Source organism: Apium graveolens, chromosome 11, assembly GCF_009905375.1.
Source record: "Apium graveolens cultivar Ventura chromosome 11, ASM990537v1, whole genome shotgun sequence".
Taxonomy (NCBI): Eukaryota; Viridiplantae; Streptophyta; class Magnoliopsida; order Apiales; family Apiaceae; genus Apium; species Apium graveolens.
In genome coordinates, this window is record NC_133657.1 from 137,086,620 (window position 1) to 137,108,015 (window position 21,396).

A 21,396-nucleotide genomic window follows, 5' to 3' on the forward strand; every position below is an offset into this window, starting at 1 on the left:
GTATGTACCGATCTTTGCGGATTATTAATTACCAGTTAGTAATCCTATGACCAGGAACTATTTAAGTTTAGAGTTATCATCTTTTTAGGTCTCACTATTATGATCTCATCATAATCCATAAAAAGCTTTACTCTAAACTATGGTATATCTTATTTAAACACTTAAATAGATAAAGCCCGTAATAAAAACAAAACAAGTCTTTTATTAATATCAATGAAATCAAAACAGATTACATAAAAGTTATTCCTAAATCCTCATACATGATTGGACTTAAGACATATTCCTTTCAATAATTTCATGGTTGGCTATTTCCACTTGTAAGGGTTCAGCCTTAAGTCTTAATTTATGCGCAAAGTCCTTTGATATAAAAGATTTAGTTGTTCCAGAATCAAATAAAACATTTGCACTGATTTAATTTAGAGAAAGGGTACCTGCTATCACATCTGAGTCCTTCATAGCATCCTGGACTGTCATGTTGAAAGTCATCGCAGTAGGTGGCTTATTAGAAGCAGCTCTGCTTGCTCCTAAAGCTGCTGGTTTGTTCATTGGGCATTCCCACTTCCAATGACCCGGGCGTCCACACTGATGACAAGTGGTGGTTGGGCAGTTAATGGGGGTTGGCGAAGTGCACTTGTCCGAATAGTGACCTTCTCGACCGCACTTGAAGCAGATTACCGGCTTTCCTTTACACTCCCCAGAATGTATTCTTCCACAAGTGTTACAGGATGGAAATGGGGGTCGAGATTGGTTGGAATAGGACATTCTTGACTTCTGGCCGCTCTGGCTCACATTCACACAAATTGGTCGCTTAAACCCAGTGTTCTTTCCCGGTAGGGACACTGCTCCTCGATTAAATCTAGTTGGGAAGCTCCCTCCTGCGGAACCTCCACCCATGCTCATACTTTTCCTCTTTATTCCCTTCTTCTTTCTTTCCTTCTGCATCTGTTCACTTCCAGCTTCTACAATTGTTGCCTTCTGCACCAGAGTGGCATAATCAGTAAGCTCAAGGATTGCCACCCTATTCTGAATCCATGATTTCAGTCCCTGCTGAAACCTCCTAGCTTTCTTTTCCTCGGTGCTCACAAACTCCGGCATAAACCTTGATAACTCAGTAAATTTTGCTTCGTACTCTGCTACAGATAAGTTATTCTGCTTTAGCTCCAAGAACTTGAGCTCCATTTGGTTCTCCATAAACCTCGGGAAATACTTTCCCAAAAACAACTGACTGAATCTCTCCCAGGTTATAATAGCATCTGTCTCCATGTTTTTCTTGGCCTCCCATCAGTAGTTAGCCTCTCCTTTCAGAAGGTAGGTAGCAAATACAGTCTTCTGTGCCTCATCGGTACTCAGAATCTCAAAGGATCTCTCCATTTCCTTTAGCCATGCCCTTGCCTCAACTGGGTCGGCTGATCCGTGGAACTCAGGGGGCTTAAGGGACTTGAAAGCCCTGAAAGAGTTTACCACAGCATTGTTATTTCCTTGAGGGGGTGGGTTGGGTTGACGTTCCAAGTTCTGCCTTAGTAGTTGCATGAACTGTCCCATGGTATCCATGCCTGGGTTTGGTACTGGTTGCTCAACCTCAGTTTCTCCTTCTTCAGCCTCTATCTCAAATCCTTCAACATCAAATGTTTCCTCCTCCTCTTCATACAGGGAGTCATCCTGTTCAACATAATCCTCATCTTCCTCTTCACTGTGTTCTTGGTTCCTACCGTCCTGGTTATGGCTTCCCTTGTCCTCAGATCCAGGGTTCGCCCTAGTTTCAATCTTTTTTGGCGGCATGATACTGATAAATTTTTGGGAAATTCATCGTTAGGTTACAATCATACATAAAATTGTGCCTTGCACGGTTCTATAATGGAGAGAATGTATCTTGCAATTCTATTATATTATGACAGTTCTAATAAGAAGTGCAGTAATAATAATGCTAAAAACAGTGATCTCGTCACTAAGGAACTGAACTAAAAGGAAACAAATATATACATAATGCGAGAAATACATAGTTTGATCTAGTCAAAAGTACAACAGTTCTACGGCCGTCTGCCCAAAAGTGATACACAAGAGTCTATCTGTCTAGTCAGAGAAAGGGATGCTATATACAAGTCAACTATCCCGGAAAATTGGCTCTTACTATGGCCTCGACTAACTAGATGACTAGACTACCCCATCACCGGTCCTGAATCACACGCCGGAGTGGGTCAGCTCCCACACTCTTTCCATCGCACGACGGAAGATGTAGTCAGCCTGCCTCCTAGAGATCCTGCCGTGCCTGTCCCCCTGGAGTGATCGGAGTCTCGCACGGGCCGTGAGCTCTATCCCATTCAGCTTCCTTCTCAGGGATCGGGGTATGGTAGCTCTAGCCTCATAAGATCGGGCATACCGACCATCCCTCTCCACCTCCAACTCCCTCCTGACCTCATCCAGCCGGGCCTCAGCAACAACCACTCGATTCCTCAGTACATCTTGAACATAGCCGTGAGCTAACAAAGACTGCCTATGGGCAGGGTCGAGAGGTGGTGAATCCGGAGCCGCTGGGGGTGCCTCCTCGGTCTGCCTAGGCTCGGGAGTATGGGTCTCAGAGATGTCATCATAGGGTCTCCAAGATAGTGGTGGAGGGGTAGGAGCTCTGACCACCGGGAGTGAGGGTAAAGGGGTACCAGCATACTCTACCATAGCTCCGACATGCTCCTCAGCCACTAGGACCTCATCCGGGTCCTCCTCATCTGAACTCGCAATAACCTTCGTCTCTGACTCCTCTCAGGGGTCCTCCTCCTCCATCTCAGGCTCCTCCTGGTCCTCGGCATCTAGCAGTGCCTCATCATGCTCACACTCGAACATCTCTGGGTCCTCTATCTCATGTACTTACACATTAAACGAGCTAAGTTACTATCATGATACTTATAAGGGTTCCCGTAAGGGTTTTAACTGTTAGTGCTACTTTAAGTAGTCCGACTATGAACTTGGCAAGAGTTCTTATTATCTTTGTGAGTTTATTATTATATTGTCGCATCATCTCTGAGGTTTATAACGCATAACTCTGATACCATTTCTGTAACACCCCCAGATACGGGGTCGGGGATCCGGGTCGTCACGGTCTTTCTTTCCACAATATCACTTAACTTAATTAATAATAAATAATCTCATGCTGTGACCCCACACTAATACACACCACAACACGTTATAGTCTCAGAGATGAAATTGAAATAAGTACAAGTCCTTGAATCCACAATTTAAAAGTTATTAAAACCCAAAATGATTACTTGATAAGTTTACAGTTAATTGCCATTATCTGCCACAAGTTATAATTATACATAATTGATTCCCAAAAGTAGAATGCATGATCTACAAATAGATCTACCTCTGCAGCTATAGCAGCTACGATATCAACGGGAAGACGTGGGACGCTTCCCAAGCGCTTGCGCTGGGTCTGCTTGAGTCTGGCCATCTTTCCTAACTGTTGTTGTGTGATGAAGAAATGAAGCAAGAGTGAGCATTACAGCTCGCAAGATAATATATAGTGTAAACAATAATGCAAGTATCTAAATGGATAACTTACTAGAACCCCTTATCAAGTGTAAGGTAATTACTTACTGGATATAAGTTTAAAGGAAGATGAAGTTACCAATTACTTCACTATACTTATACCATTTTAGAAAACTACTTGAACTACCACTGTTCAAAGTATAATAAGTTTTCGAAGTTCATCCCATAGATGATACCACAAGTTAAGACTTAAATAGATTCAATCTTTGAAATATTAATGAATGAAATGAAGTTACGAGATACTTTATTTAGTCCTGATATATATATCCACATATATATCTCTTATACATTTCCTGGAAACCTCTGTTATGTAAAGTATGAACACAGTTTGCAATATCCAATGAATTTTGGAAAGAAAAGAATTTTGGCATAAACCCGATATCTTGCTGATCAGGCAAATATACCAATAAGTAACCTTTTCTACTAGTAGATGGATGAATCCCCCACCAGTCATCACCCTGGACTCATTAGGACCTTGTGCTGGACCGCCACCCAGCCTCTTACGCGTTGATGGGCTGCCACCCAGCCACTTGCACTTTGATAGACCGTACCCCGGCCTGTCGCTTATGCCGACTCAATTTGATGGACTTACTTCCCGAACGTTGGGTAAGTAATCAATTCATTTATCAAAACAGCAACCTTGTTGCTGTTTATAAAATACATCACAGAGCCGGATCCCTCAGGTTTTGAGCGAGTATTTAAATCCCCTTCGAAAGGAGGATCATAAATATAAAAATGAGTTTTGGGATCCGCCCTAACTTTTAAAATCATTTTGAAGACTCGAAAATATTTTTAAGAATGTTTGGAGTAATGCTGATTTAATAAAATAAATCAGTCCCGATACGTTGGAGAATATCTGAATATTATTATTTAAATAATATTCCCATAAAGGATAATCTCTATAAAAATAATTGAAGTAGAATTTTTAACACTCATACTTGAAATGAATATTAAATAACCAAAGATATACTTATACGAAAGTACTATCTTTATTTGAATAATCGAAAATAAGTTTGATTATCGAAACATTATTATTTAATAAAATAAAGAATATTATTTAGTAAATAATCGGAGTCATGAGTCCTCGAATGAATATTCAAAATAATATTCATTAAATAGAATAAACAGAGTCATAAGTCCTCGAATGAATATTCAAAGTAATATTCATTAATAAAAATAAAGTTATCGAATAAACCTTATTCGATTAATAGTTTTAAAAACTATATCTATATATATATAATATATATAATATACTCGGGAACATCGACTCCCGGTTTTAGAAAATGTTCACCTTTGGGTCCCTTATACTAAGGGTATACGCAACTACTGCTTATCTCTAGCATAGGTATTATGCAATTATAAGCATTGAAATCAACAGATAGATATCAAGATTATGAAACAGACATGCATATAAACCATATCAGCATGCTCCAATATATCGCGAGATTTGCTAATTAACCATCATGCATCTATCACAAGATAATGCATATACATGTATACATCACAACAACAGTATAACGGGTAGAAAACTTGCCTGAGCGACTGGGGGTGATAAAAGGCTTGGGACGAGTCTGGGAACCTATAAACAACATATAAGTTGGAATTAAACCAAAGTCGCTTATGAATCTATACTTTAACCAATTAGACCCTAACGTTCGCTTTCGCGCTTAACGATTCACTTAGGTCGCTCGAGTACCCTTGGCTCCACCATTTTTAATAAATTAACCATTAGGAATTTTAAGGCGATTCTTTCGCGAGTACCCTACCAACTGCCTAATCCACTTTACATAATTGTTTCATATCCCAATTAGTCATTTAAGATCCTTAACCAATGTTTCAAAATAAGGCGAGGGGTAATAGTTCGGTCGCGAAATGCCATTACTTAAAATGGTCGTTTCTCCTAAACCGTACATCGGATTTAAGCGAACCACATATCAAAACGAAGTTCATAACATGAACTATCTAATCATGGCAATGGTCAAAACCTAACAGTGAGTTCACGGCTCCTGATGTTAAGAACAAAAGCAGTTCTAAAGTAAATCGGGCATTACGATGGCTATGTTTACGCGATTACCAAATTTAAACCATTCCAGTCAATTCACAATTCAACCCACAATCACCACTACAACCAAACTTCATCCATTCATTACTACTACAGCCCCAACAACTCAATATTTCCAATTTATACTACTCATTAACTAATCATCAAGATTTACAACTCCAAAAACATTACAAAACCAACCAATCTCTAAATATTCAATAATCATGCCTCTCATGAACTATACTACTCATAATAAGCTCTTAACATTCAATAATTATGCTAGGTTAAGAGATTATACCTTTCTTGTGAGTAGGAGTAAGTAATGAGCTTGAAACAACCTTGGAAAATCCATACTAAAGCTTTATCTAAACAAAAACACAAGATGAAAATTTCAAGTTCTTGAAAAACACTATTCACTCTCTTCTTCCATGAATTATAGGAAGAGATTGTGAAGGAATTTGAAACTTAAACTTATAGGATATCTATATCTATGTACAAGGAACCTTAGATAATTACCTCACTAATTAACAAGGCTTGGAACTTGAATTTGAGTTTTTCTTTCTTTGAAAAATAAAAGGGGCCGAGAGCTTCTTGTGGAAAAGATGAAGTCAACTTGTGTTTTGTGTTATGAATTGTTTTGCTTGGTTGTTTTGCCTTTTGTTTTGCTTAATTACCTTTTAACCATGGTAAATTTTGTGTGGTTTATAATCAACCAACACTTCCTTCTCTTTGGTCAATCTTATGTCATCCTCCTATATCATCTTCCCACACTTGTCCTCTTCTTGTTGGTGTGATGACATCATCATCATTAACCTCTTTGATTAACTCCTAATTACTTGGCTAATGACCGCTGATCTGTTATACGGTTCGCTTAACTTTCGTTCTCATTAATCGTTTGAGGGATCATACCCGGGATCTTATTACTTGGGTTTCCTTAACCTTTCTCAATATATTATATTCCTTTTATGATCCTCTCTTATAATCCTTGAATTTAAATCCTTTTTATCCTGTTACCTTATACTCAATTCTTTTAGTATCTGGTGGATTTTCGGGAAAAATCAAAGTGTTCGAATTTGGATTCTGACGATCTTTACATACACTTATATACCATATAGAGTACTAATAAGATCTCAGAATAATAATAAAAGAACCTCTACAAGGTGCGGCATGAAAAGTTTTCTTATTCAGCATAATAGCAAAAACACTATTCATAAGGGTTACAAAAAGTTAAAAATTTTGGGGTTATTACAGTCTCCCCTCCTTAAAAGGATTCCGTCCCGGAATCAGATAGAAAACAAATGGGGGTACTTTTCTAGCATTGCGCTCTCTAGTTCCCAAGTTGATTCTTCCGCATTATGATTCTGCCATAGCACTCTGACTAGCTTGATCACACTCTGACTAGCTTGATCACTTTGTTCCGAAGCACCTGCTCCTTCTTATCCATAATCTTTACTGGTTTCTCCACGTAAGTCAGATCTGGTTGCATATCCACCTGCTCGTACTCCACTATGTGTCTGGCATCCCGATGATACTTCCTTAGCATTGACACATGGAACACATTATGAACTTGTTGTAGGTTCGGGGGTAAGGCTAGCTCGTAAGCCAACTTCCCAATCCGTCTTAGTATCTCAAAAGGTCCAATATATCTCGGGCTTAGTTTCCCTTTCTTTCCGAACCTCATTAATCCCTTTCAAGGGGATACTTTTAGCAGTACTAAGTCCCCTATTTCATACTCCTTGTCCTTTCGGGCTAGGTCTGCATATTTCTTCTATCTGTCTTGGGCTGCTACCATCCGTCCTCTGATGAGATCCACTATGTCTTTGGTCCTTTGGACCACTTCGGGTCCGAGCATCTTCCGCTCTCCTACTTCATCCCAGTATAAGGGAGATCGACACCTCCTTCCGTACAGGGCCTCATAAGGCGTCATTCCGATGCTGGCATGAAAGCTATTGTTATAAGAAAACACGATCAATGACAATTGATCATCCCAACTTCCTTTAAAGTCTATTGCACAGACTCTCAACATATCCCCTAGTGTCTGGATGGTCCTTTCACTATGCCCATCCATTTGGGGATGGTAAGCGGTACTCATATTTAATTTGGTCCCCGTACATTCTTGAAAGCTCATCCAAAATCTGGAGTTGAACCTGGGGTCTCGGTCTGAGACAATGGACGCTGGGACTCCATATCGCGTCACTATTTCCTTAAGGTAAATGTCCATCAGTCTATCGACCATGTATCTTTCATTGATAGGAATGAAATGAGCTGACTTTGTCAGTCGGTCTATAATCACCCATATGGCATCATGATTGGATTTCGTCCTTGGTAAGCCGACAACAAAATCCATGGCTATCTGTTCCCATTTCCATTCGGGAATCTCCAGGGGTCGTAAATGTCCACTGGGTCTCTGGTGCTCTGCCTTTACTCTTTGGCAAGTTAAACATTTGCTTACCCATTCTGCTATGTCCCTCTTCATGTTGGGCCACCAGTAATACTCCTTCAAATCCCTATACATCTTGGTGCTTCCCGGGTGAATGGAATACCTTGAACTATGGCTTTCATTCAAAATCTCGTCTTTAAGTTCTTGAATATTCGGTACCCAAATCCTGTAGGAATACCACATTACCCCCTTATCATCTCTCTCGGTATGGATCTCTTCTCCAGTCATTGACTCTCTGCCTTCATTCATTACTTTTTCTTGGCACAATCGAATCTTTTCCAATAACTCTGGCTGCATCGAGATCTCAATAAGCTTTTCAGTTCCGGCTCCGGTTACCTTTACTTTTATTTCCATTCTCTCGAAATCCCTTATCAATTCCTCCGAAGTCATTATCATTTTGAGTCTTTCCTTCCTGCTAAGGGCGTCAGCCACCACATTGGCTTTCCCTGGATGATAGAGAATCTCACAATCATAGTCCTTGATTAGTTCTAACCATCTCCTCTGGCGCATGTTGAGCTCTTTCTGCGTGAATATGTACTTGAGGCTCTTATGCTCTGTGAAAATCTCGCACTTCTCTCCATACAAGTAGTGCCTCCAAATTTTTAAGGCAAAAACTATTGCCGCGAGCTCAAGGTCATGAGTAGGATATCTAATCTCGTATTCCTTCAGTTGTCTCGACGCATACGCAATCACCTTACCATGCTGCATAAGCACATACCCTAATCCCTTGTGCGACGCGTCACTATATATCACAAAATCTCCTTTTCTGTCTGGAAATGCCAACACTGGGGCCGTTATCAACCTTTTCTATAATTCTTGAAAACTGTTCTCGCATTTTTCTGTCCATTCAAACTTCTCTGTCTTACGAGTAAGTCGTGTCAAAGGGGCTGCAATCTTCGCAAAGTCCTGTACAAATCTACGATAGTAGTCGGCCAATCCTACGAAACTCCTTACCTCTGTAGGTGTGGTTGGCCTTTCCCAATTTGAGACCGCCTCTATCTTAGAGGGGTCGACCAATACTCCTTCTTTATTTATCACATGTCCTAAAAACTGTACTTCATTCCGCCAGAATTCGCACTTCGAGAATTTGGCAAATAATTGTTTCTCTCTGAGTATTCCTAGAGCTATCCTCAAATGCTCTGCATGTTCTGCCTCGATCCTTGAGTAGATTAAAATATCATCGATAAAAACTATCATACACTTGTCCAAGTACTTCTTGAATACTCTGTTCATTAAATCCATGAAAGCCGCTAGGGCGTTGGTTAATCCAAAGGACATTACCAATAACTCATAGTGCCCATCCCTGGTACGGAACGCGGTCTTGGGAATATCTTCGGGTTTAATCTTTAGTTGGTGATATCCAGTTCTCAGGTCAATCTTTGAAAAATAAACAGCATCCTTTAGCTGGTCGAACAGATCATCTATTCTAGGTAATGGGTACCTGTTCTTTATGGTTAGCTTATTCAACTCTCGGTAGTCGATGCACAACCTCATGCTCCCATCTTTCTTCTTAACAAATAACACTGGTGCCCCCCACACACACTGGGTCTTATCATACCCTTATCTAAAAGTTCCTGCAGTTGGGTAGCTAATTCCTTCATTTCTAATGGGGCTAACCGGTAAGGTGCCTTTGAAACTGGCGCCGTCCCTGGGGCCAACTCAATAGCAAATTCAATCACTCTATCGGGTGGTAATCCCGGAAGGTCTTGTGGAAATACATCTTCAAATTCTAAGTTGAGATCAGCCATCTATCAGCTTGGAGAAGAAACTGAAGAGAAAAGAGAGTTGAAGAAAAAGCTTGTTAAAGTCCTACGAGACAAGGAGGAAGAAAGATTGAAAAACTTTCTGGGAACAACTGTCAGTTATCTGAGGATACTGAAGTAAGCTTTACTCATTGTACATTTTGTTGATTAGTTTTGGCATTATTGAGAATGGAATTTATGCTTCATTGCATTAAGCATAAATTGGGGGAGGTTGTTACATATTGAATTCTCAATGATCAGAAGAAGCTCATGATCTGGCTGTTCGGATGTCATCAGGATCTGATGTACCGTCAGGATTTGGCATGTCATCAGTATTTGAATGTCATCAGTATGTGAAGACAGCCAGCATTAGAGGATTTGTTCTATTACTTATAATGTGGAGCAGATATCTGTTACGTCTGAGTTATAGGACTTTATCTGTTTAGTTTAAGATATGTATCAGTTTCAGTTAGTTTTTGATAATGCATATCTTAGATTAATTTGTTGTAGCTGTGTAGTATATAAACACGGTTTAGCTCATCACTTAGTGTATCACACTCGAGGATCATTCGACCCAGCAGCTCTCAAGAACATCAGTATTTCTTGAGAGGATTTTGTAACAGTTTTTATCAGAAATATAAAAAGCTGTTATATTTTATTACTTGTTCAAAACATTTATACAATTGTATCCAACCCCCCTTAAACAATTGTATCTTTACTGAGCAACATTAAAAATTAAAAAGAAAATTGTAATATTTTTCCAAATTATTAAAATTTGAATATATTTTATTCATTTATATATTTTTACTAATAATCCAGTGTAAATGGCAAAATCGTACTTTATATATTCTCCCGTCTGGCGCAATGTCTCATTGCGGTAGCTCCTCACTCCCGCAATGGTGAGTTTAGGAAGAAACAAGATGTTGAGACTTATTTAATCGATTTCAGGTCAGATTTGAGCAAGTTGGGACTGAGTTGGGCGATTTGGGTTCGATTATCGTCAATATCGGGTCGAATTTGGGAAAATTCTGTTCGATTTTGGGACGATTTCTACGGCTATATCTCCTCTTTTTTGTTTAGGTAGTTTCCCAACTGAATTCATATACATACGTGTACATATTTCTTTTTTTTATAGTTTTTGTTATATGTTTGTTGATAATGTTTGAATTGTAAAAGTATATGATTATCGATTTTGCTAAATTCGATTCTTGTTGATCATGTATGTGAATTTGAGTTTTTGTTAATTTTTTGATAATGTTCGAATTCATGTGAATTTGAAATTGATTTTTTGTTAAATTCTGGTTTGAACATTAGGTGCCTGAATCCCAATTCACCCTTAAACGAAACATAGACACTGGACTTTTAAGTACTTTAGTCATGGTGATAAAATATTACTCTCTATGTTGACCATCTCCATAATTTGTCACAAATTACTCTGGATATGATATATCTTACAAGTTTGAAATAGTGTTCTTCGTAATTTACGGTGCATTCTTCATTTGATCATTTCTTGTTAAGAGGATGAAAGTATGAATTCCTGAGTATATATATATAGGTCCCTATCCACAATCATAGTTGGATAGGGACCTCTTACAACCAACAAATCAGGACCGTTGAAGTGGTAAACGAAAGGCTGGGATCCACTACCGCCGCTATGTTTCATTGCGGCAGTCGCAATGAAACATATTTTTATTATTTTTAATAAAAATAATATTTTGATTTATTGAGTAAATAATTTGAATAAAAATGAACTAAATGATACTAATTATAATAGTAATTAGGTTTAATTTCCATTATTTAGTAAATAATTCAAATTTAATTGAAAAATATATCTCCCTTAAGTGTAATTTGAACTAGTTAGGTTTTTTCCCCTTGTGTAAATTTAATTTGAATTTGTTATATTTTATATGTAATATTTTGATTTATTGAGTGAATAATTCGAATAAAAATGGAAAATATACAATAGTTTTTGTTAATTTTATATGAATTTACGTGCAAAATAGTACACTTAAAAATTTAAAAAACATGTGTTGTAATCATTTTATTGTGTTGAGATGATATTTTCACGCATTTGTTTGTTTTCTTTTTCTTAATTATTATTTGTTTGGAGTTGTACTGATGTGCTTTTTGGTTTAAAATATTGCATATACTATGGACATGGAGTGTGGACCTCTTGATCGATCTTTGCTGACTATGCAGGACCGCCATATTAGCAGTATGATCTGGGAGGGCGGGGACAGGAATACCGTAGATGTTAGACAGCTGACAGCGAGGATGGGTGAGTGGCATATACTTCCAGATCAGCAGGCTCTGGTGGATGCATATGGTTTTGGGGCTTTCAGCAACCCCCGGGTGGTTCGACAGAATGACATCAGACTCATTATGGCCTTGATTGAGAGGTGGAGGCCAGAGACTAACACATTTCATCTGCCGTGTGGGGAGATGACTATTACTTTGGAGGATATTTATATGATTCTGGGATTACCGGTTACTGGTCGTCCTCTCACCCACAACGAGCTTGAGCACCCGAAGGAGTGGTTCATGAAGAACTGAGAGGATCCGTCTATGTCAGAGCAGGAGCGCAGGGAGTTTTATAAGGATGGGCTGCATTATAACCAGTTGAGGAACCGGTACGGGGCGAGAGCTGATACCAGAGATATGGATGCTGCTCAGATTGAGGTACAGTACAGAGTGCATACACGGGCTTATATGTTATTTATTATTGGAGGCGTGCTTTTCCCTTCATCTTCGCGGGACGTGGTGCATCCCCGGTATATGCAGCTGTTGATGGAGGAGTCGGAGATTCGTGATTATGCATGGGGTGAAGCTGTTTTGGAACACTTGTACAGATCACTGACTTTGACGGCTGATAGGTCTGTTTGCACCTTTAACGGGTGTAGACTGCTATTGATGTTGTGGGCTTACGAGAGATTCGCACCCGGGAGGCCGGAGATTGCGCTTCAGCAGGAGATTCGGTGGCCGAGGGCGCGCGCGTGGACCGAGCCAGTGAAGGTTAGTAGAGTAAACCCCCACCACCGCACACGTAACTATCGGGGTGATTTGGATAGTTTACAACTACACTGGGTGACATGACAGCCGTATGCCAGACTTTACGATAGAGAGGCTATGTCAGCCGTATTCTTATAATTTTATGATGTATAGATTATTTATTATGAATTTTTGAAGTTGTTGTAATTAAATTCGTAATTAAATAATCATATATATATAAATTGTTAGTATGTATATATATATACATTTGTTGAATGTTTATGTTGATGGCACGGAAAGAAGACAAAGACAGAGACAGCAGCACGGTTTTCCGTGCATGTAAAGGCGGCAGCGACTCACATAAGAGGGGAGGACCGCGCGTCCGCCAAGCGCGCGTGGGGCTCACGCGCTGGTGGGCCACGCGCGGTGCGTGTCAGACACGCGCTGGTCAAGCAGTGCTGACATCATCAGATGACGTCATGCTGACGTCAGCGTAGGGTTTTGGGCGCGTGGGCGGAGGTGTAACACGCGCCTGACAGCGCGTGGGCGCGTGACGGCGCGTGGGTTACCTTCCCAGGGCGCGTGAGGGCGCGTGGGAACTCAGAATTGGCGTTTTTGGTGCCGTTGGATTCGTCTTTTCGAGACGCTTCTAATGGTACATTATATGATATTTTATGAAATTATTTCGAATTGTTTATAGCTAACAGAAGTGTTTTAAAGCTGTTTTTTGACTGTTTTAATAGCTTTTAAATGCTTCATGTGATACATAGAGATGTATAATGCTTAGACCAATATGCTAGATGATGTAACATGCCTACCTTGACGTTTATTCATGTTTATATATGTGATATATGCTTAGTTTATCATGCGATGATAGATTTAGGTGAACTTAAAAGTGAAAATAATGACATTTTTAGGTTAATTTCCCGTGAAATATCATCAATTTCATACAACTAGTTTTAAAATGGACTAATAATGAAAATAATGACTTTTTTAGGTTCATTTCCCGTGAATTATCATATAATTCCCTACAACTAGTTATAAATGGTTTAAAAATGAAAATAATGACATTTTTAGGTTAATTTCCCGTGAAATATCATCAATTTCATACAACTAGTTTTAAAATGGACTAATAATGAAAATAATGACTTATTTAGGTTCATTTCCCGTGAATTATCATATAATTCCCTACAACTAGTTATAAATGGATTAAAAGTGAAAATAATGATACTTTTAGGTTAATTTCCCGTGAATTATTATATAATTCCCTACAACTAGTTATAAATGGATTAAAAATGAAAATAATGACATTTTTAGGTTAATTTCTCGTGAAATATCATCAATTTCATACAACTAGTTTTAAAATGGACTAATAATGAAAATAATGACTTTTTTAGGTTCATTTCCCGTGAATTATCATATAATTCCCTACAACTAGTTATAAATGGATTAAAAGTGAAAATAATGACATTTTTAGGTTAATTTCCCGTGAATTATCATATAATTCTCTACAACTAGTTATAAATGGATTAAACTAAGTGTTAAATATGTACTTAATTTATTATTTAATTGCAGATGCCTATTACTCCAGAATCTTTAGAGACCTCTTCCTCCCTTGTGACTCCATTTGTACATTTGGGCATGGGCGGGTCTTCTGTTCCTAGTGAGCTACGGGACATGTTTGATGTAATAACTCTTAACTCTTTTTTAAAATAAATTGCCTTAGATTAACTAGTTTCAAATGTGCTAATTGTGTTTTTGTTTATTTTATAGATGGACTCAGTTGAAGATTTGGCGGAGGATGCGGCGAAACGAGGTGGTCCCGAGCGGCGTGGTGATATGACAAGGCCACTAAAAAATCGGAAAGTGAGGTGGTTGTATCGGCATTTCTGGAATTTAGAGGTTGATTACATTTGTATCGCCAAATGTTCCACATCCCAAACTAGTATTTAATATTAATATTTTTAAATATTCATATTTTATATCATTATATTGAATTATTATATGATGAGTATGATTTATTATTAAATTAATATTTAATATTAAAATCTTAAGATATTCATATTTAATATTATTAAAAATATTTAATATTTAAAAACTACAAAAAAATAAAATAAAAAGAATAATTTAAAGTATTAAACAGTTATTAATATTAATAAAGTAAATGAGCTATATTATAATATTTTAAAATTTTACTTTTACTTATATTTTATTGTTAACATATTTTAAAAAATTAATTACTGTTGAATATTAATATTATTTTTATACTTTTAATAAATAATATTAATATTTCTTATTAAAAAATATTAATATTATTTTTGAATAAAGTAATTAAGCTATATATTAATATTGAATATTAATCATTATTACATATTATTAAAAAAATTAAGTGAAATATTAATATTAGCTATTTATAATAGTAAGTTATATTTAATTATAAAAAAAGTGGCATTTAAAGCTAAAAGGGGTATTAAAAGTTAAAGAGAGGGGCAGTTGGGGTATTAAAATATGTGGGTCGGCCAACAATAAAATATTGCGGAGGCCGAAATGTTCCTGTGCATGGGCCACTTGCCGCAATGTTTCATTGCGGTGGTTCAGACCCGCATTGGAATATTGTCTCCTTTCACAATGAAACATTGTAATGGGTTGGCTGAGACTCCCGCCCAACCCACATTAACTACTGATTGGACACGGACATACAAGTACTTTTAGTGTAAATATTCAAATTAGGTAGCATGCAACAAAACATTGGAATAGCCAGGCAAATCATGTACTTTATCTCAATAAATTTCATGAAATTAAATATCCAATTCGCAAACTGCATGACACACAAAAATGTGTATCACGTGGGTTGCCCCAGTAAAGTCTTGTACGTACGGGGAATGTAGAGTTTGAGTGCAATTTGACTAGCATTTGTGCTAACCAACAAAATTTTATAACTTGACCCACACACAGCAAAATTCCTCCGTCAAACATAAGAACTTGAAATATTAATAGCCTGTGCATCTAATTTCATTACAAATAGCTGGCTCGGCAACATGTTAAAAGTACCTTACATATAAGAAAACACGCAAATATTTTTGAGAGCTCGAAAATGTCAGTGGTTGATGTTAAGCTTTCTCCGGCAACAAGTAGTCCTAAAACTTCAGTATTTGAGAGAGGAAATCTGAAGATGAAGGAAATTAAAGTAGAAAGATCAGCTGATAGGAAAGAAGTGTACATTGTATCACCAACTAAAGAAGGGAAATACCCAGTGTTTGTGTTCATTCATGGGTGTTGTGTGAGTAATACAACTTACTCTCACCTTCTACAACATGTCGCTTCTCATGGTTTCATAGCTGTTGCTCCTGCTGATCCTTTGGTACCTATCCTTCATCCCTCTAATTCTACCTACTCATTGTATTTTTATATATATTAATATTACTTTACAAGTATATTAGTGGCGATTTCAGGATTTTATAAATGGATAAATGGGTTTCAAATATGGCTGTCAAAAAAAATCGAAAAATCCGATATTCGTCCGAAAAATCAGCATTGGTTCCGAAATAAAATGGATATTATCCGTATCCGAAACAAAACGGATATTATTCATATTCGAATCATATGATTGCGGATACGGATATAAGTATATTCATATTCGATAATATCCGAATCCGAATAAATATATTATATTTAAATATTTATATAATTTAAAATTTATTATATTAAATTTATAGTGTGTGTATAAATAAACACACACATATATATAAATTAAATATTATGTTTATACAAATTTTATATAATTGTAAAAATAGTATTGACATATATAAAAAAATCATTTGAGTTCAATAATTTAAAGATAATAAATATATTGAAAAGAAAAATAAAATTAATTTTTAAATAAATTAAAATGTTAGGAGATAAAATGTTCAAACTGAGAAACTCAGAGAGTTTTATGAAATAACCACCTCGTGTTTGTAAAATGGCTTACTGTGTAATAGTCGATAGTACAAATGGCCCATCCTTTTATGTACACAGGACCATATTTAGGTAAAGTCGAGCTCAAAGCTTATATTTCACCAATAATTGTCTCAGAAAAGACAGTTCATCCGAATAGAGTACGAGGGACCATTTATTTATTGTAATTGTCTTGTATTTTGTCGTTTGTCAGCCCGGATGTATTCACCATCTCCAATCAATCAAAACTATTTTTTCCATTTTTTTCTAATGAACAAATGTTGAACACTTGACTAGCGTAAGGGACACAAGAACTCTAACCCTCTATTGATTGCTTCTTTGTACTAATCTAGATGTGATGGAGAAGTTCTTGTATTCATTTTATTTAGCTGTAAATTAAAAACAATATCTTTATCCAAACAGGTAAGTTCGCTGTTATGCTGTTTCGGAAAGCAAGAGCTAAAATCCGACGGCAATGTGTTGGAATGGTTGGCCGAAGGCCTCCCAACCGTACTCCCGGACAATGTCACAGCAGACACAACCAAAATTGCAGTTGGCGGTCACAGTAGAGGTGGAAAAATAGCATTTGCATTAGCCATATCTAATACACACCTCAAAATCTCAGCTGTATTCGGTGTCGATCCAGTAGCAGGAGGCAGCACAGATAATCGAACCGATCCGAAAATATTCTCCTACATTCCACGTTGCCTAGACCTAAATGTTCCGGTGGCTATAATCGGGACGGGACTAGGCAGCCAAGCAAAATGCCTAATGCCACCATTTGCGCCATGCGGGGTTAACCATGCAGAGTTCTTTAACGAGAGCAAGCCTCCAATTTATTATTTTTTAGCTAAAGATTATGGGCATGGAGATATGTTAGATGATGGAATTGAGTATTGGTTTACTAAGCTGTTGACAAAGCACGGGAAGGGTTCAAAAGAGTTGATGATAAAAGCTTGTGGAGGAATAATTGTGGCTTTTCTAAATGCCAAGTTGAAAGGTGAAGATGAAGATCTTATTATCATTGGGGTGCAACCTAACATTGCTCCTATTAAACTTGATCCCGTTTTGTATGTTGAAAACTGATTGATCTTAGTATCATCGAATGTCGATTTGGTTGGCTTTTGACATCTAATAGTTGACGGGCCGACATTAAAAATTACTTGGTATTTGTAGACACTCGAACTTAGTAATTAAGGGTGAACACAAATTGTGATCGCATTTGAGGTAAAAAATGATCCAACCCAATATAATTAGTTTGTATAAATATCAATATGTTATCCTGAAAATATTTATCAAACCCAATCATGTTATTTATATGTCATATTAGGTTGGATAAGGTCGGGTTAATTGGATTCTATAATTTTGTTAAAATAAACTCACAATAATGCGGACCATATCGGTTTGGGCTTGAGGTGCTCTTTTTTTGGATTTTTATAATATTCTTTGAGCCTAATAATATTATGATCTATCAATAATAATTAAACTAAAATTAAAATTATATATTTTTTAACTTCGGATTTATCCGATCTTAAACGAAAAGTCATATTCGGTTAGAATAATTTATTTATTCGCTTTATCAGTTTTAAACTATAATCTAATTTAATAATACATATTATTTTCACCCTTTTATTCACTTTTTCTTTAATAAAATTGAAATTTGTTTTACAAAACTCGAAAATCCATTATAATTCTTCACTTAAGTTTTCAGATCTACTAAGTTAAGAGCTTGGATTTTATAATAAAATTCAGTTTTTGGATTCAAAATTTCTGGTCTAACAACATATTACAATTTGGTGTTATTCCGAGATTTTTGAATTTTGCCTTTTTTCCGTATTATTCTGTTTAAGTTATTAATTGTGAGTTTGATTGTCTCGTTTTATGCGATGTGTCTCGCTTTGTGCGATGTGGTGGTTGTGTTGAAAATGAATTGGATGGTTTCTGGCAGTTAGATAGTTGTGGTGCATTTGGAACGGTGGTTAAAATCACATATGCTCACCTCTCACAAAAAATATTTGTTCATATAACATGAGACCTCTAAACTCAGTTGTTGCAACTGAGTTTTCTGAATATTGCAATATCAATCGAATTAATGTGAGGGTCAATTGTGAAGCTACTATTTTCGGGGGAGATGCATGCTGGATTGTCTGGAAAACCATTTCCTTCATTTTTAATTTTCAGAATATTTGTATTCAGTTTGTTAAGCAGTCCGGAAACAAAATGGCTAATTATTTAGCTCTATTTGTTTTTAACTTGGTTGCATGATCAGTTGAGGGTTTCTCCCGATTCAATTTCTTTCAAGTCATTAATGAAATCTACTTTAAATTTGGCAAAAAAAATAATACATATTATTTTCATTTAAATCTGCAATTATAATAATATTCAAATGAGAATAAATTAATTTTATTATTATAATACTAGTTGGTAACCTGTGCGAAGCACGAGTCCGAAATTAAAACTAATAGTATGACATTATTATTTGCATTAAACTGAAACTCATAATCTCTGGAAAATACAGATCTAAATATAATATATAAAATACCGTTAAAATATGTAGTTAAAAACATCGAAGTTAGTTATGCATACACCTAATTATTTACTTATATAAATTTGACATGTTAACTTAATAATACGGTTATTTTAAAGTAAACTGACGCTTAGATGTTCAGCAATAAATAAAAATTAAAGGGAAATAGAATTTACAGAGAGTAGTTAATTTTTGTCCCGTTAAGATTTTATTACCTAAAATTTTAGAAATAGTTTTACAATTTTTTAGTGAGTAACAATATTTAGGAGCTAAACATGATTTTCTTATTAGTATATATAGTTGATAACCGTGCTAAACACGGGACCGAGATTAAAAATATCGAATTAATATTTGTATAGAATTATTCATAATCCGTGTAAAATACGAATTAAAATTAATATATTAATATCAACATTAAATTGGTACTTGTATAAAATAGTTATGTGGTTAAAAATAATTGAATCAGTTATGAAATTGTCCACTATAATTCTAGTTTTGCATTGTTTTACTTGATATAGAAATCTAACATATTAGTTTTATTTTGTGAAATGAATTGTATCTCTATCTTATGAACCAAATATCTGTTCTTTAGATAATTTAATATTAATTAATATAATTTGATAATTATCTTATAATTAGCCTTTTCAGTATAGTTTATTTAATATTACTTAATTATTGATAAAAATTAATTTATAAATTAAAAGTAAATAGATGTTATTAAATTTAATTTAATATTACATAATATAATCTAAATACAGCCCATAATTGCGTTACTGTTAAAATATGTTTTTTAATTCAAAGTAAATAAACGTTGTGATGGACATTAACAAATACAATCGTTAAATCAATAATTTTCAGTTTAAAAGTTAATAAATATTACTAAAGTCATTTGCTATTACTTAATTATTTTTAAAATTATACTATAGAAATAAAATCAAGAATAAAAGTCAATTCGTGTTAATAGTTTACTTTGTAGTTCATAGTTTTTCAAAATAAAAGTAAATATATGTTATTTTACTTAATTTAATGTAACTTAATAAATTTTTAATACAATTTATAAATAAATAAAATTTACAAAGAATATAAGTCAATTCGTGTTAGTTGTTTACTTGGTAGTTTGTAGTTTTTCTATAATTAAAAATAAATATAAGTTACTTTATTTAATTTAATGTAACTTAATAAATTTTCAATTTAATTTATAAATCGTTTAAAAAATATTTTTATTTTATGAAGTAAATAGACAATTAGATGAATAATAATTAAAAAGAAAATAAAATTACAAAAAGAAGAAGTCGATTTATATTAAAAACAAAGTTTATTAAGAATATAAGTCAACTTATGTCATGTAAGTACCAAAATTTGGTATTTTGATACTTTTAACACCAAATTATATATGGTTTCGCTTATTAATAAAGAGTATAGATAATTGATAACTCGTGCGACACACGGGCCTTACACTAAAAATATCAAATTAATATTTGTAGATAATTATTCATAATTCATACAAAACACGAATTAAAATTAATATATTAATATCAATATTAAATTGGTACTTACAAAAAATAATTATGTGGTTAAAAAGAAACGAATCAGTTATGAAATTTTTCACTATAATTCTAGTTTTGTATTATTTTACTTAAAATAGAAATCTAACATATTAGTTTTATTTTTGTGAAAAAAATTGTATCTCTATCTTATGAACCAAGTATCTATTCTTTGGATATTTAATATTAATTAATATAATTTGATAATTATCTTATAATTGGCCTTTTCAATTTTTGAAAATAAAATTTATAAAGAATATAAGTCAATTTGTGTTAAAAACTAAGTTTATTGAGAATATAAATCAACTTATATCAGGTCGATTTGTGTTAAAAATAAAGTTTATTGAGAATAAAAGTCAATTTATATAAGTTAAGTACCAAATTTGCTAATTTAGTATTTTAATACTTTTATCATCAAATTATATATTGTTTCGTTTATTAATAAAGAATATATATATATGTGTGTGATTTATATATGAAATTGAATCACAATTTCATGAATTTCGACGTGATAGTTAGGATCTGTACCTATTTCGCCGGAGTCTTGCCAAGTCCCGATATAATAGGGATGGGGGACGAATAAGAAATCCAATGTGAATGCTCTTTTTGAACCGTCACATATAGAAAGACAGGTGTCA

General features: G+C 35.2%; 1 protein-coding gene across 1 annotated transcript; it reads left to right on the forward strand.

The window, feature by feature from the left end:
• The first annotated feature begins 15,714 nt into the window (after window positions 1-15,714).
• LOC141695263 (chlorophyllase-1-like) lies at window positions 15,715-17,849 on the forward strand. The gene is made up of 2 exons (XM_074499520.1): window positions 15,715-16,112; window positions 17,111-17,849. The coding sequence occupies exons 1-2, from the start codon at window positions 15,846-15,848 to the stop codon at window positions 17,771-17,773; spliced, it is 930 nt and encodes a 309-aa protein (XP_074355621.1). The 5' UTR covers window positions 15,715-15,845; the 3' UTR covers window positions 17,774-17,849.
• Window positions 17,850-21,396: the final 3,547 nt, after the last annotated feature.